Source organism: Taeniopygia guttata, chromosome 4, assembly GCF_048771995.1.
Source record: "Taeniopygia guttata chromosome 4, bTaeGut7.mat, whole genome shotgun sequence".
Classification (NCBI taxonomy): Eukaryota; Metazoa; Chordata; class Aves; order Passeriformes; family Estrildidae; genus Taeniopygia; species Taeniopygia guttata.
Window position 1 is genome coordinate 68,638,760 of NC_133028.1, and position 26,052 is coordinate 68,664,811.

At 51.2% G+C, this 26,052-nt stretch overlaps 3 protein-coding genes across 4 annotated transcripts; 2 read left to right on the top strand and 1 right to left on the bottom strand.

Annotated features, from left to right (window-relative positions):
* Positions 1-8: 8 nt before the first annotated feature.
* On the top strand, positions 9-8,500 carry CDKL2 (cyclin dependent kinase like 2). Of its 2 annotated transcripts, XM_004177274.6 has the most exons (13): positions 25-331; positions 2,262-2,456; positions 2,734-2,912; positions 3,036-3,148; positions 3,326-3,465; positions 3,702-3,790; positions 4,286-4,412; positions 5,038-5,309; positions 5,480-5,570; positions 6,337-6,448; positions 6,559-6,665; positions 6,958-7,050; positions 7,521-8,500. In XM_004177274.6, exons 1-12 carry the CDS (start codon positions 164-166, stop codon positions 7,015-7,017), a joined length of 1,653 nt encoding a protein of 550 aa, XP_004177322.5. In that variant the 5' UTR covers positions 25-163; the 3' UTR covers positions 7,018-7,050; positions 7,521-8,500. The 2 variants fall into 2 exon arrangements, with proteins under 2 accessions (XP_030128008.4, XP_004177322.5); XM_030272148.4 differs by lacking the exon at positions 6,958-7,050 and having other exon boundaries at positions 9-331.
* Positions 8,501-9,359: 859 nt separating this feature from the next.
* Positions 9,360-13,331, top strand: RCHY1 (ring finger and CHY zinc finger domain containing 1). The gene is made up of 9 exons (XM_002193652.6): positions 9,360-9,527; positions 9,615-9,734; positions 10,371-10,486; positions 10,551-10,629; positions 10,884-10,928; positions 11,031-11,089; positions 11,419-11,445; positions 11,741-11,861; positions 12,085-13,331. The coding sequence occupies exons 1-9, from the start codon at positions 9,408-9,410 to the stop codon at positions 12,211-12,213; spliced, it is 816 nt and encodes a 271-aa protein (XP_002193688.5). The 5' UTR covers positions 9,360-9,407; the 3' UTR covers positions 12,214-13,331.
* A 3,856-nt stretch (positions 13,332-17,187) lies between these two features.
* On the bottom strand, positions 17,188-25,797 carry PARM1 (prostate androgen-regulated mucin-like protein 1). Its single transcript, XM_030272149.4, has 4 exons — positions 25,648-25,797; positions 18,779-19,414; positions 18,016-18,094; positions 17,188-17,465 (listed from the first exon to the last, which is right to left on the bottom strand). The coding sequence occupies exons 1-4, from the start codon at positions 25,697-25,699 to the stop codon at positions 17,381-17,383; spliced, it is 852 nt and encodes a 283-aa protein (XP_030128009.4). The 5' UTR covers positions 25,700-25,797; the 3' UTR covers positions 17,188-17,380.
* Positions 25,798-26,052: the final 255 nt, after the last annotated feature.

Consider the following 26,052-nt stretch of genomic DNA (forward strand, 5'->3'; position numbering starts at 1 on the left):
TTCGCGACAGGCGGGGCGCGGCCGCGCTTTCCGGCGGGCCGTTGCCGCGGTAACGACGGCGTTGGGCCGGGCGGCGGCGGCGGCCGCGGTTCCTCCATCCCGGTGCTGTGCCCGCATCCCGGCCCGGTGCCTGCCGCAGGGCCCGGGCCCTCCCGCCGCGGCCATGGACAAGTACCAGGTGCTGGGGCTGGTGGGGGAAGGCAGCTACGGGGTGGTGACCAAGTGCAGGAACAGGGAGAACGGGCAGGTGGTGGCCGTCAAGAAGTTCCTGGAGAGCGACGACGACGCGGCGGTGAGGAAAATCGCCCTGAGGGAAATCAAACTGCTCAAGGTGAGGCTGGCGAGACAACACCCCCCCCCCCCCCCCGCCCTTTTCTTTTTTTTTTAGCAGTCTCGTGCTTAAATTGTCAAAGTTTTGCTTTTAAACTCGCGGCTGAACCCTTCAGCTCGGGCTGTGTCGCAGCATAGTCCCCGGTCAGCGGTCGCAAAGTGTCGCCAGCAAAATCCAGGCCAAGGGAGACTCGCTCGGGCCCTGCTTGAATTTGCATCCATGGAACCTTCTGTGCTGCAGCCTGGCACAGCTGCTTCTCCCTTGGCCTGAGCGCTGGGCTGGGTGCACCTGGCGAATGCTGGCTTGGAAAAGCCTGGCGATGTTCCGGCGTTCCCGGGGGATGCTGCGGTCTCTGTTGCCTCCTGGTGGTGGCTGTCCCCCTGTCCCGAATGCCTGGCCTCTGCTGCTGTGGATTTGCTGGAAACGGAAGAAACGCTGACCTTTCAAAGCCTGCGTGTGTGACGCTAAACGGGCTGGGGGCTGCCGGTGTCACCTGAGACAGGAGAACGCTTCTAGGAAAGTTTTCCTTAATTTTTTTTCTATCCATGACGCCTTCCTGGCAGCCAAGAGGCTGGAGGAGGGCTCCTATGAATTTCCCTGAGCCATTTGTGAGAGCCAGCTGGCACTGTGTCCTTTGCTGTCAGAGTCTGGGATTTGCCTGAAAAAAGGATTCCTTGTCAGGGTGGTGAGGTACTGCCATGGGTTGTCCAGAGGAGCGTCCCATGTCCCCCAGGAATGCTTGTCCCATGTGCAGTGCTTGTCCCTGTGTGTGGACACATGTGGGAGTTTGGAACATTGGGACCCAGTTGATGTGTTTGGTGGAAAAACAAAGAAGGAAAACCTTACTTTCCGGCTACTCCTGTGATGTGGAGTGTTCCAGAGGTGGGAATACTAGCAAAACTGGGTCCTGTCCTTTTGTCTGCCCCAAGTGTTTCTTTCTAAATCTGCCAGCTTACAGTTTCTGTGCACTGAAGGGGAAAACAAGTGGTATTTGCCATTACTGCAAGAGCTACAGAGTTAGAGTTAATAGAAATGTATGTGCAGAAGCTTGGGACACAGCCAGCTCCAAGCACTATCCCTTCAAGCCCTTTTAAAATGGATCTGTGTGAGCCTGGATTGTCCCTGCTCCACTGGCCAGGATCACCGAGTTACTGAGTTACTGAGCAGCACGCAGGTGTGCTGGGAGTTAACTGACTTTGCTGGGTGAGTGGAACCTTTGCAAGGGGAACGTTTGCATATACAGCTCAGGAAGCATGGCCTCTCACAGGGGAAATAAATACCTGGAGGTTTGGTCTCTTTGTAGTTCCTTCCCTTGTTCCCTGTCAATCTTTGGGTTTAATTTTTTTTTCCTCTCGAGTTTGGGCAGAAATTGAATTGTGTCTGAAAACAGCAAAGACCTCTTCAAGTCTCCTGTGTGAGGAATAAATAATTATTGGGAAAAGAGCTCTTTATCTTATTGATTACCCTTTAAAAATTATTCTCTTGTCAGACCTAAGAAATCTGGGCAGACACGGATGCAGGTTGGCTGGCGCTGGTAGAGTTTCCCCTACAATTCCCTGTGCTCTGCAGTCCTTTTGCATCTTCCTGGGTCCCACCCCTGGGCTCTGGTGTTGCCTCCAGGCAGTCTCTGGGGATGTTTCCCTGCCAGGCTCCAGCTAATAAATAACTGTGCTCTGTAGCATGGCCTTTTGTGTTGGTGTGTGATAAATGTGTAACAAATGGGAGGTGGATTCTTGTCTGCTGGGAACGCGATGACAAAATAACTAGAAAACACAGCTGCTCTCTCTTTTTCTTAAAGTTGCATTTTTTGGTACTGTCCCAGCTGGGCTGCAGTTGAAAAAATTACCTGCAAAAATTTTTTTTAGAAAATTTCCCTTCATAGCTTTTAGTAAGTGTTTTCCCTCACTAAACATTCCCTGTTTTTTGACAGCAACTGAGGCACGAGAATCTGGTGAGCCTGTTGGATGTGTGTAAGAGGAAGAAGCGCTGGTACCTGGTATTTGAATTTGTGGATCACACGGTGCTCGATGACCTCGAGGCCTCTTCTGGTGGACTGGACTACGACAGGGTTCGGAAGTACTTATTTCAGATTATGAGAGGAATTGCCTTTTGTCACAGCCATAATGTAAGTATGTGCAAGAAATCAGCTCTGCAGCTAAAATCAATAGATATATATTAGAATAGAAGCACGTATTTTTGTATTTGTATATATTTAAATTTAGAGAAATAGAACTTTGTCTGAAAAGGAAAAGAGAAACATAAAATAAATGTGTCTGAAATCAGAGGTTCTGTATTTGCCGTAGTTTTCTACTTGAATATGAGAAAGCTGCACCTTTTGCCGAGCCTGTCAGTTTGCTATGTACAAATGGGGAATTTGCTCTGACTTGCTTTTCTCTGTGCAGATAATCCATCGTGATATTAAGCCAGAGAACATACTGGTTTCCCAGTCAGGAGTTGTGAAACTCTGTGACTTTGGATTTGCCCGGCCCTTGACGACTTCTGGGGAAGTTTACACGGACTACGTGGCAACCCGCTGGTACAGAGCCCCAGAGCTGCTGGTGGGGGACAGCAAATACGGCAGGTGAGCCTGGCCTGCCAGGCTGGGAAGGGCTGTGGGGAGCATGGAGGGAGTGCTCCATGCTGGCTCAGCCTTTGGATCCATGAAGCTGTGCTGAGCTGGGGTGCTGGTGGCTTTTCTCCCCAGGCCTGTGGACGTGTGGGCTATTGGCTCCCTGATAACAGAAATGCTTACAGGAGAGCCCCTTTTCCCTGGAGACTCGGACATTGACCAGCTCTTCCATATCACCAAGTGCCTGGGTAAGGAGAGCCCCTCGGGCTTGCTCAGGAATGAAGGGCTCAGATTTGTTTTGATGGGTGGGAAGATAACAACCCAGACTGTAGCCCTTACTGCAGAGCTGATCCAGCATTTCAGCCTCTCACATGTTTCACTGTCCTGTATTTTTCCACATGGTTGCTTTGTTTGCCTGATTCCAGGTAACTTAATTCCAAGACAACAGGAGTTATTCTATAAAAACCCCCTCTTTGCTGGCATAAAGTTGCCAGAGGTCAAGGAACTCGAATCCCTGGAGAAACGCTATCCCAAGCTCCCTCCTGCTGCACTGGATTTAGCCAAGGTAATTAACTGGGTGTTTCCTGTGAATGTTTCTCTGTTTCCCCGTCTTTCACCTCACGCAGCTGAGCACAGGGCTGTTGAAGTGCCCTCCTCTCAGCTCCCCATGCAGCAAGCAGCTGCTTGGGTTGGCAGCTTGGTGAGGGCTGTAGGATCCCAGGGATCTTTTCCTCAGACATGCCAAAGCCTTTGTTTAATTCCTGGTGTGTTTTTCTCCTCCTGTTGATGTTGGTTTGACAGGAGTGTTTGCAGGTTGACCCAGACAAGAGACCATCCTGCGCCGAACTCCTGCAGGGCGATTTCTTCAACAAGGATGGCTTTGCTGAAAGGTAAGAGCTCCTTTCCTGCTCACTGCAGGCTCAGTTTAGAAAGAAGTGAAGCAGCTGTGCTTGGAGACTGCACACTACTGGGTTTGCAGAGCTGACAGGTGCCGAATGTCCCAGTTTGTTTTGGCTTGACCTTCCTGGAAATAGAGTTGGAAGGGAAGACATTGCAGGGCCACATTTACCTTGTTGTGACATTAATTCATCAGTGTCACACCACTTTGGGTAGTACAGCCTTACACTGTATTCACTCACTGAATCTGCACCAAACTGGTGCAGATTTATTTTTTATTGCTGTACTTTATTGTTTTATTGCTGTAGAGTGAAAAATGTGTGCAGAAGATTTTATTTAATGTATACATGACATTTGTCTTCTCATTAGTTTAAAGGCACAGTTTGACTGCTGAAAAAGGTCCTGGGCTTAACAACTGATGATGATATTAAAATAAACAGAAGCCTTTTTATTATTTGTTTTTTCCTTTCTCCTTATATGGAATGTAGATTTACGCAGGAGCTTAAACAAAAGATCCAGAAAGATGCCAGAGACCATCAGTTGCAAAAAAACCCCAAAATCACTAAAAGGGACAAAGATGATGTTTTAGAAGAAAGAAAAACCATCAGCGTCCAGGTTGGTCAATCCATGTTTTCCAAACCTGTGTTGTTTTGGGTTTTTTTTCTCATGTTTTAAAATCATTGTTTTTAAAATTGGTGCAGCAATTACAATTCCTAGGAAATAGCTTGGGAGTGTTCAGGTGGCTCTTGGGCCAGTTCCTTGCAAGTCAGCCACACAGTGGTGCAGTTCCTGGCAATAGAGAGCTGGAGGGGGAATCATTTGGGAAGCATAAGTCATGATTTATGCTGCTGTTAACCTGTTTTAAAGTCCTGTCATCAAAATTAAAAATTTTCCTTTCAACTGGATACCAAGGACACTTCAGAGTGACTTTGAGGTGACATTGAGATGAGCTTTTATTTAATTTCTTCAGAAGAGACATAGGATACAGCTGGTTTTCCTCCATAATTTCTGATTTCAGTCTCAAGTGACTTATTTACAAAGAGTGCTGGAGCTCTGCCAAGTTTTATTCTGTTTAATGGAAAGCAGAGATTTTTTAACAAAACCGATTCTATCTCCATTAGATTCTTGCAGAATCATGCATGTGTAGGCTTCTCACATGTTGTTTTTTCCTGCATGCACTGGTGTAAACTACTCTTTCAACAGGTCTGTTAAGAAAGATGATGTTTATCTTCCCAAACAGGATTTCAGCATGGGCCCAAGGAACAAAGATGGAAAGCTGATAAAGACCAAGCCCACTAAAGCTGATGCAGAGAAAGCAGATCGATCCTCCAAGCTGGACTTTGTCTACGACAGCACAATCCACCCGTTTAAATTCAGCCCTCAGACCAACCTGAAAGATTCGAGCAGCAGCCTGGACTACACCAAGAACCTGGGCACATTTATCCCTCCCATCAACCAGAACTTCTCTCCTACATTTGGGATGGGGTCTGGGCCTGGGAACCTTAATTACAGGTAGGGGAGCAGAGCTAGGAGAGCTCATATCCAGCATTCCTGGGGCATCCTGGGAGGGGCAGGCTGATGTGGGAACACGAGATGCGGGGTTTGGGACACCTTGCATTTGTTGTTTTATATTGGCTGTGTTAGCCCAGCTAATACCAACTGTGAGGTATATTTGATTACAGACTTGATGAAAAGAGTAAAAAATACTTGAACCCCTTGCTAAAGGCACGGAAGCCTTCTCCAGTGGGGCGTTGCAGTGTCAGCTTGACACCGGTGAGTCGTCTGTCTGTCTGTCTGTCCCCCTTGGCCAAGCAAAAATAATTAAATTGTGTGTTGTATTCTCAAGAACTCCATCTGGTGCATCTTTCACCATAACTCCGCACAAGAAATACTGGGTTTGTTACCCCTTTTTTTCCTGCAGACTTTTTGTTCATTATCCCTTGCTAACAGTTCTTACATAAAACATATTTTATGTGAGTAAACAATTTTAAATGAGGCGAGCAATCCAGCACAGGAGATCTGTGAGATTTGAAGTATATCCATGGCCTCCTGCCTGGCCAGGAAAGATAGACCATGTGTGCTGTGCTACTGAAGCAGAACTGAGGGTTTGGATTTAATGTGGCCAGGGCCTTACTTAGTCATGTCATAACTGCATTAAAAATTGATAAGGAAAACAAGTGAAATGGGAAGTTTTCCTCTGCTCTCACTACCTAGGCATGATTATTACCGTGCCAGCCAGAAACATTTGCTTTTTTCCAGATAATTAATCCCAGCCGTTCTCAAGTGCTGTATTTTATCTTTCTGAAAGCAGCCTCACTTAGATGATTGTTTTTATTTCGCTGCTGCTTTTCCATTGCTTGTGTATAAATAGCACTTGAGCAGGTTGAATTCCTTCCACACATAAGAGTCTTTTGTCTCACTCTTGGACAAATTCCAACTACATCAGAGCATTGCTGTGTTACTGCTTTTTTTAAGCTTGAAAATAGCTTTATTTTTTGTTTATATTTTCATGAGCTGTTCCTTATGCCCTTGATTACAGGTTACTAATGAAAAACCTATCCTTCAGCCAAGTAAGAAGAAATGGGAATTCCTCAAGACAGACATGCGTTTGCCAGAACTAAATCATCTCCCTGAGCTAAGGGGAGCAGAAGGTAGGAACTTTGAGGTCCTCTAAATAAAACCTGGGAACCAAACAAGTGTCAGGAAGCAGTGTGCCAGCTCTCACTCCCTAAACATGGCTTGCCTTGGTGGTATTTTGCAGCTCGGCAATTCAGATTTCTGAAAAAGGAAAAGAGAATGTTCGCAGAGCCCCGAGTCCCCTCCCTCGCTGCTATTGACCTTCATTACTCAAGTCTGGCTTCACAGCAGGTATCAAAGCAATAAAGTGATTTGTGCTGCTCAGTATTTGTTTGGTTTGTGACTTTCTCAACAGCAGGGCCCACAGAATTCCAGTTTGACTCCTAAAGGAGCAGAATTTGCCCCGGGATCGTAAGTCTTACACTGGGGGAGCATTTTTGAAGCTTGATTCGACTAAAGAACAGATTTGTTTTGAATTTGGTGTTGGCATTGCATGTGTCTTTAGAAGGCTGTTTGCTGATTGTCTTCTCTGTTGATGCTACACTTGGGAATTGATCCTGTCTCTTTCTTTCCCAATTTACAGCTGTCAGGGACCTTGATGCCAGATGCATCAGAAGCTAACTTCCCCTGGGTCGAGCACTAGCCCTGGGGAGATGGTCACACCTGCCTGTAAAAGGTGGGCCTTCATTTCTGCTGTGTAGCCTGCTGGGGGCTTCCAAATGGATGGTTTTGTGAACACTCACCTAGGGAAAGGGAGTGCAATAGGAAAATTCTTTTGTACTTCACATTCTTGGTCAGGACATGCAGCTATGACAGATTTCTTAGAGTACACGGCTTGCTGTGCCCAGTAAATTATTTTCCTGAGCTGAGGTGCTGGGCATTGGGGTTGGAAAAGAAGCAGCTCACAATATTGGGGGTTGAGCAAGCTGGTAGAACAATAAAAAAAGGGGAAGCTGGCTGCCTGCATGTGAGGAGGGGAAAAAACAACTCAAGTTTGTGATCTGTGGAGCACAGAGGTGTAAATGCACAGCTTCAGCAAGGTAAGGATGTGTAACAAAGCAAAATAAAGGAAGCCTTTCACCAGGGAGTATCTCTGTGTTTTCTTAGTCTGTCCAGAGTCATTCTCCTTTTCTCCTCTTGATGCAGGTGACTGAACAGTGGGAACAGTCCATCTGAGTTTCCAGGGGCTAAAGCTGCCAGGGCTCTGCAGGGGAGAGGAGGATCCCTTACTCCTGTTGGTGCAGCAGACTGCTTGGGTCCAGGCCAAGGATGGAGCTTGCACTGCCATTGCTGCTGGATTTCTTGCATGCAAAAAGCCCCTGGAATGTTGACTTTCTGGCTTAGGGCCAGGCCTTGTCTGAGAGGAGTAGTGGTCATTGGTGTGTGACAAGGGCAGGAGCAGCTTTGGAGGATTCTTAAGGAAGTTGGGCTTTCTTCTGTCCAGCTGCTGCCCGCCCGAGGGGTTTGTTTTTCAATGAATCGTGACAAAAGCAGCAGTCAGAATTCTCATATTTCAGTGGGCTGCCTGACCTGGATTGAAAAGCACCTTTGCCTTGACAGTGAAGAAAACATTTGTGCAAGAAATACAATACATAAATGTGCAAATCGTCAGCTGTTCCTTTGAAACCCTCGCTAATGCACTTGTCACTTTGTTTTAGGTTCCTTTTTCCCTCACATTTTCGACCCCATGCTTGGGCAGTTGTCTTTGGGGTGTTTGCCCTGGGCAGGTTGTCTGGCTGTTGTTGATGGTGAAGGAAGGAATATCCCTGTGGAATACTGAGCTGTGATGGAGGTGACATGTGGAATGTCTTCAGTAACTGAGTCATCATTCCTTTAGGTCCCTTAGGAGAATGGGATAGAAAACTTGACTGTTTGGCAACAATTTTTGTTTACTTGCCATTAGTTTGTCTGTGCTTAGTTTTGGGCTGTCCCTGTGTTGTCCCTGTTTTCCATCACCTGTCACAACTCACATGGTGTCATTAACTTACTTTCCCACAAAATACAGCCTTTCCCATTGATGTATCATGACAGAATATGGTCTGAACCCATTGTATTTAGGGATTTGTCTCCATGATATCTCTTGATATGTACATTTCATTTGTAAATAAAAAGATCTTCCAATTCCAGGCTTGACTGTCCCCATAGTGGATGCTCCACTTGGCCACAATAGTCAGTCAGGTAGCCATGGGCAAATGCAGGGGGAAAAGAAGTTTTGGAGAGGGAAGAGTGGAGGTTTGTGGGGGGAAAGTTTGGTTTGTGGGGGAAAGGTTTAAAGGGAAGGTTTTGCATGGGGAAGAGTGTGGCCAGCAGGCCCAGGGAGATGATCCTCTACTTGGCCCCAGTGAGACCACATCTGGAGTTCTGTGTTCAGTTCTGGGCTCCACAGGTCAAGAAAGACAAGGAGCTACTGGAGAGGGTGCAGCAGAGGCTGAAGATGATGGAGGGGTCTGGATCATCTCTCTCAGGAGGAAAGACTCTGGGAGCTGGGCCTGCTAAGTCTAGAGAAGAGAAGACAGCAGGAATCTCATCAGTCCATACAACTAGCTCGCAAGGTGGGTGTCAAGAGGATGGCGCCAGATTTTTGGTGTGCTCAGCAACAGGACAAGGAGCAGTGGCCAGAAACTAAAACACAAGGAGCTCCACCTCAGTGTGAAGACTCACAGAATCTGCTCAGTTGGAAGGGACCCACAGGGATCACTGAGTTCAAGGAGTGTTCGGACAAAACTCTCAGGAACCTGGTGGGATTGGTGGGGTGCAGGGTCAGGAGTTGCACTTCGTAATCCTTCATGGTCCCTTTGGTATATTCTGTGATTCGCCTTGGAGTTCCCTCTCTGGATGACCCTGCCTCGGCAGGGAGCTTGGACTGGGCGTCCTCCAGAGCTTCCCTCCAACTCGAAGCAGACTTGAGAAGGGGAACACGAAGGTTCGTTCAAGCCGGGGCGGTGGGGAAGCTATTTTGCCAACTCCAAATCCTCCGGAACCCGTTGTGAGGAAGCGGAAGGGGTGGAGCGGGGCCGGGCAGCGGCGGCGGCCATGGCCACGGCGGGGACATCGGAGGGAAGCGAGCAGGGATGCGAGCAGGGATGCGAGCAGGGATGCGAGCAGGGATGCGAGCAGGGATGCGAGCACTACCGGCGGGGCTGCCGGCTGCGGGTGGGTGAGCGGGACGCGGCCGTGCCGTGGCAGGGCTGGCGGCGGATCCGCCGTGTCCCGGTCCATGCCCTGTCCTTCCGTTCGCAGGCACCGTGCTGCGGGAAGCTGTACCCGTGCCGGCTGTGCCACGACGGCGCCGAGGAGCACCAGCTGGACCGGTTCCGTGTGTCCGAGGTGCAGTGCAGCCGCTGCCGGCTCCTGCAGAAGGTGGGCGCGGGGAGGCGCGGCAGGGCTCGGTCCCAGCGCGGTCCCACCTCCCTGCTCCATGCCGGCTTGTGGCCGGGGAAGGTTTGGCTGGGATGGGGGGAAAAGGCTCTTCACCCAGCGGGTCACGGCCCCGATCCTGGCAGAGGGCAGGAGGTGTTTGGGCAGTGCTCTCAGGCTCCCGGTGGCGTGCTCGGAGCTGTCCTTTCGGACATGGTGAGCCTTGTGGGGCCCTTTCCAGCTCAGGATGCTCTGTGAACACAGAGCGTGTGGCGCAGGGCTGTGTCTGAAATATCTCCTGTGAGGGAAACTCTACAGCCTCTGTATTCCACGCCACAGGAAGGAAGCTTTTCCTCCTGTTCAGGTGGGACTGCCTGTGCATCAGCTTCTGCCCATTGCCTCTTGGCCTGTTTCTGGGCACCATGGAGCAGAGGCTGATTCCATCCTCTTGGCACCTTCCACATCCCTCCAGACATTGATTGGATGCCCTCAGCCATCCTTTATCGGGCCCAGCTCCCTCAGCCTGTCCTCTCCAGGCTGTTGACAGCTTCTTAGCTCTCAGGCTTTGCTCCAGGAGCTCCATGCCCCTCTTGGAGCCTGGAAGCGGACGCAGCACTCAGGATATTCGTGTCCCCTCAGGCCCAGCAGCGCTGTGAGGGCTGTGGCAGCCTCTTTGGGGAGTACTACTGTGACATCTGCCACCTGTTTGACCGTGACAAGAAGCAGTACCACTGCCAGGAGTGTGGCATCTGCAGGTGCGTGTGGGCGGCGGGCCCGGCTCCGCGGGCACTGGCTCTGCCCTGACACCTCTCTCCGCAGGATTGGCCCCAAGGAGGATTTCTTCCACTGCTCCAAGTGTAATTTGTGCCTGAGCCTGAGTCTCCAAGGAAAGCACAAGGTGAGGATGTGCTGCTTACCTCCGTATCTTAAAAGGTAATGCCTTGAACATGAAGCTGGATGGGCCTCAGCCCCATCTGAGGCCACAGGGACAGGGAGAGCAGTGGGTTCTCCTTTCTGAATTCACCTAACAGCAACACAGATGCCACTAATTGAAGACATAATAAATTTTACATATTGGAGCTTTACACTATAGGAAAACACAGAAAACTACACAGCCGAATAACGTTTTCTTCTCTTTTTCCATTTGCAAAGTGTATTGAAAATGTCTCCAGGCAGGATTGTCCAATATGTTTGGAGGTGAGCAGCTTCTTTTCATCTCCTGGATAACTGTGTGGCCCTGTTTTTGACTGTGTGTGAATTAATTTTCTTCTTTTTTGTCTTATATTTGACTCCAAACAGGATATTCACACATCTCGTGTTGGAGCCCATGTTCTGCCCTGTGGTCACCTCCTTCACAGGTAAAGCAGACACCTGAGAAAGGGAAATACCTGCAGCATTGTGCTGGGTGTTTATTCAGCAGCGTTCAGTCTGGACCAGTTGCTTACAGCTGGTTTCTGAGGCACCTGCACTGTGGGGACAGTCTGTTTCTCCAGGAAGTATTTTCTGTAGTGGGGTTATCTTCCTTCTCAGTCTGCTTTGACAGTGTGAAGCACTCCTGTCACTTGGCCTAGGGATGTTCTTAATTTCTGCCTTGGGGATACCCTTGTGGCTTATTCCCTTTGTGCAGTCCAGGTGTGTTCCTTGTCAGTAATTCCATTCTTCTTACTGAGATGTGTTTCCTTTTCAGAACATGTTACGATGAAATGCTGAAGGAGTAAGTATTTCCAAACATCTTTCCTCTCAGTATTACCCTAGCCCAAACATACTGCTTCAAGAGGTAAAAATCACAATGCCAATTCTGTACCAACTGACTTAAAGACAGCTTCTAAAGGCATGAAGGGCTAACTTAAAGGGGTAAAGGGCATTTCACTTCTGGTTCTGTTTGCCAGAACTTGCTGCTTCGTGCTGTTTGTTTGCCTGGTGCAGTGTGAAACTTGTCCCTACCAATGGACTTGTTTCATGGCCTGCCTTCATCTTCTGATTAAGACGTTCCCCCTTCTTTCTGCCAGTGGCTACAGGTGTCCTTTGTGCATGCACTCGGCGTTGGACATGACCAGGTACTGGCGCCAGCTGGACAACGAAGTGGCACAGACTCCCATGCCCACGGAGTACCAGAACATGATGGTGGAGGTAAGAGGGCAGCCTTGCCTGGTTTTCACGGAGCTGTCCCTCAGAGCTGCTGGCAGTAGAGGGCACTAGGGACGAGTGCTGGATCGGGAGGCAGACCAAGGGGCGGGGAATGCCGAGGAACAGTCATGCGTAGGCTCAGGGTGCTCATCATTCTTGTTTATACACACACACCGCCGGTGCTGCAGCCTCTCCCTCCCGCCCTGCCTCCCCTGTGTGTGTGCAGATCCTTTGCAACGACTGCAATGCCCGCTCCACGGTGCAGTTCCACCTTCTGGGCATGAAGTGCCAGAGCTGTGAGTCCTACAACACGGCCCAGGACAGGCGGTGCCGGCTGTCCTTGGAGGAGCAGTGACCAGGAGGCGCGCCGGGCCCTGGGAGAGACTGTTTTGCAAACAGAGCAGTTCTTGTATCACTAAAAATTCCAGTATTCCAAGTTCAAGGAGTCCTTTACTGCATCTTGGAGGAGGCAGGTGAGAGGAGCAGCACGAGGAGATGTGAGGAGCAGCTGATCCAGCAGCAGGAGGAGTTTTGGGGCAGCTGAAGGGGAAGGGAGGTTGGAGGTGCAGCTCTCAGAGGAAATGGGTCGCTTTGAGAGGCCTCTGGGGCTGTGTGTGAGGATGTGGTGTTCCCTGGGAATGATGTGTGTCCACAGGGACAGCGGGCAGGAGTGGCATCCTCGGCTCCCTTCGTGCACTGTCACCTGTGTGTACAGAATTCCCTCGAAACAAGGGAATTGCCCTGCCTGCTGGGATGACCAGCTGGAAGATCCAGGTGCAAAGCCCCCCTTTTTCCCCTGGGCACCCATCCTGACTCGCTGTCGTCCCTCTGCTCAGATTCCTTTGCCAGTTGCAGTTGCTTTTTCCCCCGTTTCTTCCTCATTTTGCACTGTTCACTGGCAAAGGCCAAGGTGGCATGGGGTTTGAGACATGTACATAGCTGGATTTTGCTGGTTAGGTACCTAAAGTGCAGCACATCCTTCACATCAGGCTGAGCCTAAGGTGTTCACTGAAATAAAGCGGTCCAGGGTCCAATTTTCTGTGGTTTTGGTGTTTGTTAATGGTAGAACTTCACTGCAGGGAGAGAATGGCGGGGGGTGAACAGCTGCCTTTTGAAAGAAATAAAAACCCCAACTCCACCCTCTTTCGTGTAACATCCTGCCTGAGGTGTTTTGCAGTCTTAAATATTGCAGAAAGTCCTTGATTTCTGTGAATCTCACATGCAGATACTTTACAATAATAAGATTTTAAAAAGGGTCCATTACTCTTCAGGTTATAACTACTCATTTTTAACTTGATCTGTTGTAAAATGAGCTTTTCTTAATCCAGCAGTGCCCGGTTTCTGTAGGGAATATTTAGGATTTGGATGGTAGCTATTGTAGCTTGCCTTGGCTGGGGTATCTTTTTCTGGAGCACTTTTCTCACTGCTATAAATAAATATAAAATAAGATCTCTATTAAAATAAACAAACGACGCTGTGCATGATGTGCTCTTCTTTCACACACGTACTCCCTGGAAATTCCCAGCTGAGTTTAAACCATGATTCAGTGCTGAAAAATGGTTGGATGTGGGGAGGTGTGAGGCCCGAGACACTGTTAGGAAAATAAGTGCTTTATTTTTTAAAAGCTCCTGTGTTTTCATGTTTTTGTTCTGTGGTTCAAACAAGACTCCCTGCTGCTTTGTCTGGCATCTGGTGACTCCATCTCCATCCCTGGATGGAGACCTGCTCCCAGGTAAGCCTGGAAGTGCCAGTGGGGCTCCCATCAGCCTGCAGGAGTTGTCATCCCAGAAAACTCTGGCCAAGTAGCCTTGGAGTGTGTTGCTAATGGTAAAATCATGCTGGTCAAGTCCACAACCAAGCAGGTTAGTTGTTAAATGGGAAGCTAATTTTATTCCAGTTATTAATTGGAAATATTCTTGTTTGGTTTCAACCACAAGAGGAGGCTGAAAGAAAATTGTTAGTTGAGCTGAGCTTTGGTGTTGGGAAGGAAAATTATTCATGGTGTGGGATCTAGGTGATTTCAAACTTTTGCTCTCCTGTTTTTGGTGTTTGCCTCTGGAAAGTGCACGAGGGAATATGAACTGCTTGGTGTGTTTGTCTTGGCACCGAGCCCTTAACTCCCTTTGCCAGGGAATAAATGGCACCACAGGAAAAGGAATGGCATTTTCAGGGGATAAAGGGCAATGGAGGGGGGGGATGAAGACAGGCAAGGAGCTGCTTTATGGGATGGGAGATGCTGTATGGAGTTTTGCTGCCCTGTCCATGGAGGTGCAGCCGATGGGAGTGGGAAGGATGCTGGGATTGGGGTGATGAGAGGATTGAGGGATGGAAGCAGCAGCTGCCTTGGCCACAGCTTGCCCTTGGGCTATGGGAGCTGTTGGGAAGCTCCTGCACTCCCTGGCACCTGGAATCCTGCCTTGCTCACCCATCCAGGCCACAGTCGGGAGCAGATGGGATTATTGCTGCTTTGTGGGAAAAAAGTGGAGTTCCAGCAAGCTCAGGGCTGTGGCCACACTCAAGGTCACGGAGCTATTAATAAAGGCAGGGCTTGCCAAGGTCTGTGGAACGTGGGAGGAGGGACCCAGGGAGGCAGCAAGTGGAGCAGTGCAGGGCTGGGGGGCTGTGCCGGGCCCTCCATCCCATGGGAAGGCACAGGGCGATGGCTCAGGAGCTGTGGGGAGTGAGGATCTCCAGTTTTGGGCTGGTTTGATGCCTCTGGCGTGGTTTTGGCTCGCTGCAATAACGTCACGTGGGATGGAAGAGGGGTGTCCTGTGTTAAACCTCTGGTTCAGCCACCCCCTCCTGGGGCTGATGTCTCTCCCCTGCCCAGCTGCAGGGAAACCATCTGATTTTAAATCTCCAGCTGGAAGGGATGCAGTGGGGGAGAGGCTCCTCGTGTTGTGCTGTTTAAACCTCAGAAGGACAACCCCGAGAGCATCCAGGGGTGTGCTGGGACCTCCATGCTGGAAATGGGGCAGTTTCCTTGGGTTTGCTCCTCCGTGGTCCCAGCTGGAGGTGGGTTCTGACACCTGAAGCGATTCCTGTGCTACTCGCTGCTACTCACTCCAGTAACTCCGTGCTTGGAAAAGGTGGCTGATTGATGGGAATACTCACAAATGAGCCAAACAAGAGCATCATTAGGGAGGCCAGAGGGAGTCTGGAAGTGGTGATAAAGCTTCCAGCCGGCGGCTCTGTGGTGAGGGCAGGGTGGGAGAGCCGGGGTGAGATCGTGGCGTGCCCGGCGCCGCTGCCGCAGGCTCGGGGAATGGGATGTTCCACACGCACAGAGCTATGCCAGCTATTTTTTTCTTATATAAATAAAATATCTCTGAGATGAAACGGAGCCAAAGCAGGCTGAGGGAGTTGGGAGGAGGTGGAATTGAGCCAGAGTTGTGGGAGCCTTTGGGAAAAATGGGAATTTGCTGGTTTTGCACATGAAGCAAGTTGGTAGCAGGGTTAACCCCGTTGATTTTTAAAAAAGAAGGAGAAAGGCCTTTTTTAGAACGTGTCCTGGTTGCTTTCTCCCCTTTTCCCCTGCTATGCTGGTGTGGGATAGAAACCCCTCGATAAGCCAGAGGGTCTGAGGTGGGAGTGTGAGAGGGGTGTTTGAAGCCATTGCCTGGAACACAGGCATCCTCCCTCTGAGGGCATTACGCCCCAAAATAAAGTGTTTTTTTCCACTTGGCAAACGCATCTGTTATTCCCTAGGCTGCCCTGTGCCTTGGCTCATGCTGCCAAACAGTCCTGCAGATGGAAACACATTGTCCGTGTCCATATCATCCGTGTCACTGGGGATGGTGTCTGATCCCAGAGAGGTGAGGAATCTCTTTTCACCCTGGGATATCCCCAAAAATATGTACAGCTCCTTCCTTGCATTGTAGGGCAAGAGAGAGTAATTCATTTTGAGGATCCAGGCACAGGGTTGAGCAGGAAAACAGAGACCCTGTTTGTGTCCTCCTTCATGAAAAAGGAATTTATTCCCTTGGGGTTATATACTTTTAATTGAAGGTGATGGCTTTTCCTCTCCCTTTATTCCCTCACTTTGGCAGCAGCAGAACAACACCCAATTTATTTCCAGAGAAGAAGGGTGGTGGTTTTTTAATTCAGTTGGTGGCTTTTCTTAGCCAAGGTAGCCTAATTTGCTGCTTTTTGTGTGCCAAAAAAGTGAAAAGGAATTTTGCTCATCATAAGCATCTTCAGAGCCTGTGCTTCCCTGTGTATGCTCCCAGCCCCAGCAGTTTTCCAGGCTGGCCATGGCTGGGAGGTGCAACAACCATCCCCAGGTTTATTTTCCTGTTTTCACCAAATTTGAACTAAAGGAGGTTGAGGGACTGCACAGGCAGAAAAAGGCTCAGGAGGAAAAGGAAAATGCACAATGATTGCACTTCCTTTTGGGAAGCAGAGCTGCCCTAATTTCTCCTGACCTTTCCAGGTGCCTGTTGTGGCGCCAGCCACATTTACTGCGCTCACTTGGTGGAAATCCAGGGATGATGCATCTCTCATTGCAGGAAGCAATCATGGAAACGCCCCAAGCTTTGATGTTTCCAGGGATGCTCCATTTGGGAGGCAGGGTGAACAGCAGAACCTGTTCCTGAGCTTGTACCACCCATACCGGGACACCCCAAAACTTTGCAGCATCATTCAGGGCTGGTTTGTTTCTTAAGGCCACACAGACTGAGGGCTTTGCTTTCCACTGCCAGGGAATTTAGCCAGAGGGAGAAGTGGCTGAGCATCCCCTTCCCAAACCAGCTCTGCCATCAGCCACCCCCAGCATTCCCACACTAAAAGCTGAAGACAAATTGGGGATGAAAAGAACACTCCGCTCTGTTTTAGCAGCCAAGTTTTTTTGAGGAATGGAAACAAAGCTGTGGAGCAAGCAGCCACGTGTGTGAAATGAATGGTCAGTGCATCTTCCCGTGGGCTCCTGGGCTGCTTTTGGGACCAAAATCCCCACAATTAAATGGAAAAAACTTAAATTAGGAACTTCTGCATGGAAGCACCTGCACGAAAGGAAAGGGAGCAGTGACTGAGCAGCCCCATAACTGTTCATGGTTCCTGGGGAGACAAGGCAAAGGATTTCATAGCAGGGCAAGACAGGGAAGTGATTTTAGGGGAAGGGACATGTGAAAGCACAGGAGACCCTGGCACACTGCTGGCTCTGGCTCAGCAGCCCCCCGCTCCCCCCCCAAATCACAGAGCAGCAGCATTTCAAAGGATGCCACAGCACTGGCTGAACCTCCATCCTCTCCCTTGACCTCCCCAGCCCTTCCCCCTGGGGAATTTGGCTTCCCTTGTCTACAAGAAATGGCTGAGCTGCCCCAGGACCTGGTTTCCTGTCAAAGGCCAAAATTCAGGTTTATTGTCAGCACTGCACGGCCGCCCTCCAGTTCCTGCCATCCACCAGCCCCGCTGTAATCCTGCCTGAGGCAGGGGCTCCGTGCCCGGCATCTCCTCGACAGCGGATGCTCTGCTGCAGAAGCGCTTATAAATTAAGGGTTTATGGGTTTTTTTCTTCATCCCTGCTAGGAATCATCATAGAGAGGGTTGTTGTAGTTGCCCCAGGAGCCGTAGTCGTGGTCGTCCAAAAGCCGTCCGTAGGAAGAGTGCCTGCCAGGGAAAGCAATCCTGGGGTTACTTTGAGGATTTATTACTTACTTTGCCAAGGGATGAAGAAATATTAACACAAGGGCTCCCTAGGTCATGCTTTGGGGTATTTTAAGAGGAAGGACCAGGAGAAGGGAAGTGAAGCCCTGGCTGAGTTTTGCCCCCATTGATGAGTCTGGACAGGGCAGGGAATTAAAACCAGACCTTTGCTCATCTCAGCTTTCAGCAAAGGCTCATCAGGGATGCTCAGCACTGGGCTCTGCTGCTGTTTATTGTCCCAGTGACAGCGAGACCCACGGCAGCAGCTTTCCCAAGGGCTAATTACTGGATATGACTATGCTGAGCAGCATCCCTGGCATTTGAGCAGGGCTATTGCAAAATGAGGGATCCAAACTCCGCTTACAGGAGTGGTAAGAAACTGAGCCCTGCTGGCACCAGGGGCCACGCATTGCCATGCCAGGCTTGGGGACAGCATCTTCCTGGTGCTTAACAGCATCCTGGTAACAGTGAGATGGAGCCTCAGGGAGGGGGGCCACCCCAAAACCAGCCTTACCTGATCTTGAGGTACGCAGCTGCCCCGAACACCAGCACCACCACCACGATGACCGTCACGGTTATGGCCACGATGCTCCCTGTGCACAAAACACCAGAAGGGGCAGGGTTCAGCCCCACCACACACATCCCACACCCCAGCTGCTCCCAGCTCAGCCACACCAGCCATCCCTGATGGGGGAATATTCCCTCACTGATTCCCAAAGAGGAGGCTGGGCCCCCCTCTGTTTTGGCCATGAACCCCTTCCCATAAATGCAGAGCAGGAATATGTAGGATGAAACACAGCTTGGGCACTATGGACTCGCTCTCTGATGCTCCTCCCAGCACTAGGCAGCATTCAGTGCTGAGCCAAGGCTAAAAATGCTCCACATCTCCCCTTTTCCAGCCATGTGGAGCCCTTTTAAGCTACCCATGTTTGCACAAGGGGATGGGGAGAAGCTCGTGACAGCTTCCTGAGGTCTCCAGGAGGGAAAATTAAAACCTACATCATCCTAACTCAGGCTGCACCCACCATCCAGCCGTGTCTTTCCCCTCATCCTGAAGTGTCTCAAGTCAAATTTAGAACTGAGGATTTTATTTGTATCTCCAGGCAACCGAGATTTGTTCTCTACCACTCCCGGTCTCTGCCGGTGGATCAGATGACACGGGCTCCTCCAGGAATTTTGCAGAGAGATGCTCTGAGGAAGCTGAGCACCTCTTCCCTTCCAGTGTGGGGCTCTGAGCAGGCTGAGGCTGACATTCTCCACGCACATGGGGAGCTCACCTGCACTCAGGGCACGCGGGACCTCCTCCATGGTGACTCCGGTGGTTTCCTCCGAGGCCGTGGCCTCACCTTCCGTGGGGCTCATCTCAGTCACTGGAGGGGATGTTGGCTCCATGGCCAGGCTCGATGCCATGGCCAGTGTCCCCAGGGAAGGGACATCCTTGGTCAGCAGCGGTGGCTGGGTGGCAGCAGGGCTCACACGGATGGGTGTTGGGGACGGGCCCATCCCAGGAGGTGAGGTGGGGTCGCTGGTGGGAAGGGAGGAGGGAGGTGATGGCACTGCTGTGTCTGTGGGGTTGGAAGCTGCCCCCAAATCCACGGTGCTTCTTGCCAGGCTGGCAGTGTTCGCTGTCCAGGGAGCTGGGCTTGCCTCTGAGGTGGGTGGCACCGAGCTGGAGGCTGCGGTGACAGGAGCAGGGGACAGTGCTGCCACCGGGGTGCTGGCATTGTGGCCATCCCCCTCCAGGGGCCTGGAGGATGTCCCATCTCCAGAAGGTCCCGTGGACAAGGACAGCTTGGGCTGGTCTGGAGCCGGTGTGGGGAAATCCCTGGAGTCTGGTTTCACTGGGACACCCCCCCAGAGGAAGGGGGAGCGGATGGGGATGTGGGGTGACTCTGGGGAGTCATGGCTGAGTCCTAGGAGTGAGACAAAGAAATGTTAACGACAGAGCAATCCCTGGGGCAAGCTGGTGTTTGGGAGAGCGCTAAAGGGCTTGGGGATTGAGCTGGAAATAAGTTTGAGAATGGTGAGAGCCATCTAAAATAAAGAGAGGGGAAATATGGCTGTGTACCTAGAGGTGAGGTTTAAACCAGACCAGTTGTCCTGGCATAAATCAGCCCCATTTTCCCCCCCAGTTTGGGATACCCCAATCACCCCTCCATCTCCCCAGCATCTCCTGCCAGCAGCAGGGGAAGAAGCTCCTGCTCACAGCAGCCACTGTGCAGCTGGGAGTGATAACACAAGACGCCTCTTTCTCCTCTCCCCCCATTTCCTTGTGCATTCATTCATTTGTCTCCATTTCTTAGCATGGAGATGAGTCATTTCTCCCTCTGTCCCCACCAGCCATTCTAGGGCTGAGCTCAGCACTGGTCCAGCACTGGCCCCCTTAGTGTGGTTGGGATGAGGGAAGAGTGTGCCAACACTGCATGACGTCGGGAGGCATTTTTATTCCATATATTCATCAATTTACATCCCCCAGAGCATCCCAAGCCCGGCGCTGGGAAGAGCAGGAGCTCACTCCAGCTGCAATGAACTAATCAGGAGTGGGGAGGATGGAAACATTTGGTGCCTGTGTGTAGAAACAATGGGTTCTGGCACTGGTGAGCAGGGACTCATGAATCCAGCCAAAATTGCTTTTTTTTTTGGTTCTGTGGATATCCATGTGGAAGGACCCCATTTCCCAAGCAAAGGGGTCTTGGAGGTGGGATTGAGACCTGAGGACAAGCACTTGGAGATGGCTCTGAGCTTTCACCCTCCTCAGGCCAAGGACACAAAGCGTGGGACAGGGAGGAGGAGAGGAATGACAGGCTGGAATCTGGTTACTGAATGAGACACCAAGGATCCTTCACACCACGGTTCAGAATCCATCTGTATTTCAATATTTTCACACCTGGACCTTTCAGATTTCTCCAGCAGGTACCAGGCAGCCTCTGCAGCCCAACAAGCCCGTCAGGCACAGCAGGATCCTCCCAGGACCTCAGGAGTTTGTTACCTCTGTAAATGCAGATGCTCCTGGTCCCTCAGGGACACAGGCAGCTTTCCACCTCCCTGCAAAGCCACCCTGATGTCCCAGAGTGCTTGGGGTCAGCAGAGCTCCCATGATCTGCCTGAATTTTGGAGGCAGCCCAATGGGCAGTGCTGCTCGCCGGGATGAGTCAGGAACTTTCCGGTAACATCTGAGGGGCACAAATTCGGAGGCTGAGACAGAACTGGAGACAGGAATGACCTTTGGCTGCTGGCTGAGCACTCCTGGCCAAGGAGGTCACAAGTCACAGGGACTCTTCCCAGGAGGGAAAGGAAGCTCAGCTCAGCCCTGCCTCTCCCTGCGAGCACCCTCTGCCTGTGCCAGCGCTGTGCTGTCCCCTGCCTGCTCCAAGCCATGGCTCCATTGGATATCTGGGACCCAGGCACTGCCCTTGGGCTCTCACCCAGAGCAGATAACCCCAGGAAATCCCCACCATGATCTGAGAGGCAGCACAGATCTGTTAAGGGTTAAGGGACAAAAGGGTCGAGGACCCCCTTGGCTGGTGCTCCACGTGTCCCCATCCATATCCCTGCATCCACATCCCTGCAGCCTTGTCTGCACTGTCCTGTCCTCTCACCAGCACATCTGAAAGGGAAAACCGAAAGGAAACCCAAAGCCAAGCAGAGCTCTTCTTTGTTTCCCCACCAACCCCTCTGCAGGAGCTGCTGCTGGAGCCCTGGGACAAGGGACAAAACAGACAGCTACAACACCTCACGTGGCTTGGAAGGCTAAAAACATCTCCAGCATGGGCTGTCAGAGGCACTGAGGGATGTTAGCTCCCAGAGGATGCCGAGCATAGCTCAACCCTGAGGAATTTGCTCATCTAATTCACTTAGGGCAGTTGACCACCCTGCTGGAATCCAGCAGAGAGCGAGGCAGGGCACTGCCAGGATGAGGTAAGTGCCTAGGAAAGCACTAGTGTCACACTCCAGAGCCCCACAGGAGCTTTGCCAAGTCCCTTTCCTAGATTTTTGTCACTAGGAATACAGAAAACAGCCAGGGAAAGAAGAACCCAAAACCCTGCCATGCAAATATCCTGCTCTTAGGGGAAGGGGATATTCTTAGGGGAATATTAGCCCTAATCAAGGGCCAACATGAGGAATGAGCCTGGTGAATTATTTCTCTCTCCTACTGCCAGGATGCTCTCCTGGCTCCTGGAGGGCACACAGAGGGGCAGGTCTTGCCCTTGCAGGAGCTGAGTGATGCTCATGCTCCTCTTGGGAAAGAGCTGCTTGACCTGGGCTGGCAGCTTCTCCAGAACGCTTTTCCCAGGCACTCCAAAAGCCATTGCAGCAAATCCTGAATTGCTCTGCCAGCTGAAAGGCAGCCTAAAAGCCACCAGAGAACATCTCCAGCCCGAGTGAATGGCATCAGGCCGGAGCAGCAAACAAACATCCAGTGATAAGGCAGAGCTAGAGCTTTCAGCAAGCTTTGCTCCCTCTGACACAGCCACAGGAGGCCCACAGGACCCACCCCACACTGCTGCTCCCAGCCCACATTAACTGCAGCACCCAAGCCCCAGCTGCAGCCAGGGGTGCTCCTCTAGCAGCCAAGGCCAAAGGGATAATGAAAGTTTCCATAACACGGGTATTAATTTGTCTGACACCTGCTCCGAACAAGGAATGTAACAGCAGCAGGAAAACAAGGAGAGCTGCTGGACACACACAGCACTCTCTGCTTGTGCACCACTTTCCATGCCAGTTTAGCAGCAGGCAAACACCCAAAAACCACAAGGAACCAGAGCATGCTGTAAAGAGTAAGCATCACTGCTCTTTAAAGCAAAATTCTGTAGAAACCTCTGCCTTAAATCACAAGAGTGAGCAAAAAAAAGACCTTTTGCTGGTCCTGTATCATGCTGCTCCTCACCAAATGCTGATGACAGAACAGCCCTGACTCCCCTGAGTGTGCCATGGTGTATAACCAGGTTAAGTGATGCAGAGCAATAAAGCAATCTAGATGTAAATATAAGGATTTCCTGCTCATGACCTCATTGGCTCAGCTTTTGTTTCTGTGGCTGGGGATTCCCATAACTTGTGCTGGTTTTTGGTAGTTCCCCTCCCCCTTGTTAATGCTCAGGTAAGATTTCCATTGTGTTTCTTTGCTGTAAAACCAGCAGCATCTGGCTGTGGATGTACTCCTTAGAGTAGCTAGGACTAAACCAAACTGGTTTTTGCTTTGGGTTCAACGAGTTTTTCCAGCTGTTCAGCCCTGCACTGCCTCACCTTCCCTGTCCCCATGCAGTTTGGGATTTGGGGATGTTCACTTCTCGCTAGCTGGGGGCCCCATCTGCAGAGCACAGGGTTGTGACTGAGCTCTGTGCTGACGTGGGGGAAGGAGCACAGAGGACGTGGTGGTTGGTATGAAACACTTCTGAGAGGAGGAAGAAACCAAGGGAGAAAACCAGAGGCCAGAAACACCAACAGGTAAAAGGCAAAGCTGTTCCCTGCCCGTGAGAAGGAGCCAGGGCCATCAGATTCAATAAATCTGCAGTTGCTCTGATTTACTGGCAAGCCGAGCTGGCTTCCTGCATGATTAGTTTTATTCTGCTGCATGGTCATTAAGTGGCTGAGCTCTAATTGCTCTGAAGCTTTCTGTAGCTAAGAGAAACAGCTGCACAACAGAAATCCGTGTGTCCCTCACCATCCCAAACCTCTGTCCCAGCCATGAGGCCTGGCTGACTCCTGCACCCCCTCCAGAGCCTGAGGAATGCTGTTGTGGGCAGACACGAGGCACTCTGCAGGCTCTTCCCAGCTGAAAATAGCTTTTTTATTTATTTTTTTTTTAATTCACATGGCTCTTTGCATGCTGCATGCTCCCTCCTCTCCTTCCTTGCCTGGAGTGGGTGTTCAAGTTCTTCCCTGCCCCATCATCCAAACCCAGAGGTGAGGACTTCCAAACCCAAAGCTAAGTGTTGCTCAATTATTCAGCTCATTAAGCCCTTGGTGCTGATGCTGCAATGAAATGATAGCAGAAAAGAAGGCAAAGACGAATTTTTAGGTGTTTTTTTCTCCTGAGAGTGACAAAACAACCTCTGGCCAGTGGTCAGCCTGTACAGCCAAAGGTGTCTGATGACCTGGGGTGGAAAGCAGTAGCTGACAGCACCAGCTCTTTCTAAAATGCTGTATTGCTTATTTAAATAAAAAAAACACATACAATATTTCAAGTTATATTCTTGAAACATGCCAAGAGGTGTTATGCTGGGAATAAGGGGAATAAGGGATCCCAAAGGATGCTCTTTGTTGTCTCCTTGGGCTGGGGGCTGACCTGCCTGCTTGGGACACCTCACAATATTTTTCCCAGGCACATATCTTGGATATGGCTCTGGAGCCAGCCAGGAGTTTAGCAAGAAGCAGCTCTGCCCAGGTGACAACTCCCCAGTTCCATCATTTTCCTGGCTGGCTGCTAATTAGTGCTTCCAGGTGTAGCTTCCAACATGCATCAGCCCCATTCCAGCCCCTCCCTGGGGGGAGAAGCAACTGGGTTCGGCAGAGGAATTTTAGAGCATCCTCTGCTATTAGAGGCTGATTGCTCATTTGGGCTGGGAGAGGGGATAATTACCCAACCCCCCCATCCTTCAGCTCATGGGGGAGCAGAGTGCTTGAAGATTTGCCTCCTCAATGGCAGCTTAAAACAGCCCATGAGGCTCTTCCAGCCCAAAAAACAGCTCTTCCAGCCCAGAGCCTCCCCGAAGAAGCACTTGAAACCTTAAAGGCCAAGATCTGCTTCTAAAAGGTACTTAAAAATGTCTCAGCTGGGGCACGGGGGGAATTGCTGAAGGGGAGAGTGGGCTTGGGGCTGGGCACCAGGTCAGGAAAGCAAAACAGGTTTCAATTTACATCCAGAGTAAGAAGTAATAACAGGATAAAAACTTCCTTGTGCAAGACGCTGTTATTTCATTACGTGGCCAGGCAAAGCCCAGACTTATTTTACTCCTGGCCAGTGACGTCCTCGCTGTCATTTAGTCCTGAAGAATGAGCTTGAAGCATATTTAAATCATGCTTGGTGTTTCCTCCCAAGTGATCTATATATATATATATATATATATATATAAACACACACTGTTTTTTTCTTTTCTTTTCAAAAAATATTTAAATAGGGACAAAAATGTTGTAGAAAGCATCTGAAAGATGCTCGAGGGCCGTTTGGGAGCAGCCTGAGAGACGTGGGATCACGGTCCAGGGAAATCTTTTCTGTTCCTTCTGCCAAGCCTGGCTGGGGTTGGTGCTTTGGAGAGGGATGGTCGTGGGAACAGCTTTGGGTTTGGCCCGGGTGCTGGGAAAAACCCGCCTCCCAACCCCAAATGCTGACTCCCGGCAGAAACCGGCTGCTTTAGGGACAAATTTGGACCAGCGAAGGAGCAAAATGCTCATCCCCATCCCTCCCGAACACATTTTCTCGGGAAGCAGAGATCAGGAACTCGCCGGCAAATCCCCCTTTTCCGAGGATAATTATTCATCCAGCTCTCCCTGATCCGGGGAGGATCTCCGGGCTGCTGAACGTGGTCCAGCTGCGGGTCTGGGGGAGAGCTGAGCCCGGTCCCTCTCGCTGCTCTGCCGCCAGCGATGTGACAATGACAGCTCAGACAGCGATGTGACAATGACAGCCCAGCCGATGGATTCCTCCCCGCGCTCAATGTCCCCGCTTATGCAAGTGTGTTTTCCACGCTTTTTTTTTCCACGTTTATTAAAATCCCAGCCCGGGCGGGCAGAGGGGTGACCTGCGCTCGCTGTCGCATCAGCCGGGGACAGAACTGTCCCCGCTGAGCGTCTCCGTGAGGGAAAATGCCAAATCGGGCGTTTTTGTGGGATGGGGACCCTGGTTCCACCGCGGGGGGGGAGATGCCAGGGAGAGCCCTAAAAGCTCCTTGGAACAGTGAACGCGGAGGGAAGGGCCACACGAGGGGACTCTGGTGGTCCCTTCGAGGCAGTCGTGGTCTCAAAAGCCGGGCTGGCATTGGGGGTACCCCCCCTGAACCTCCCGGGAGTGCGAATGGGACCCGCGCTGGGGGCTGACCCTGCGGAGCCCTTCTCCGGGAAGGCTGTGCCCCCGGTAACCGCGGGGCTCCTCCATCCCCACCACCCCCGTGTCCCCCCTGCCCATCCCGCTGTGGCGGAGGGCTCTTACCTGCCGGGAGGAGGAGGAGGGCGAGGAAGAGGAGGCGGCAGCAGCAGCCCATGGTGCCGGCGGCGCTGCTGCCGCGGCGGGAGGGACACAGCGCCCGGCCCCGGTCCCCGCCCCGCCCGGCCCGGCCCGGCCCACAGCGGCACCTGCCGGGGCTGCGGCACCGGCACCGGGCACCGGGGGCTGAGCGGTGATGAGTGCCACACGCTGCGCTTGGCGTGTTCGATGGGGATGTCCTGGCACACGTTGTTCAGAGAAGCTGTGGTTGCCCCATCCTTCTAAGTGTCCAAGGACAGGTTGGGCGAGTCTCAGAGCGACCTGGGCTAGTGGAAGGTGTCCCTGCCCATGGCAGCATGGTTGGAACAATCAGGGTTTTAAGGTCCCTTCCAATCCAAACTCTGTGATCCT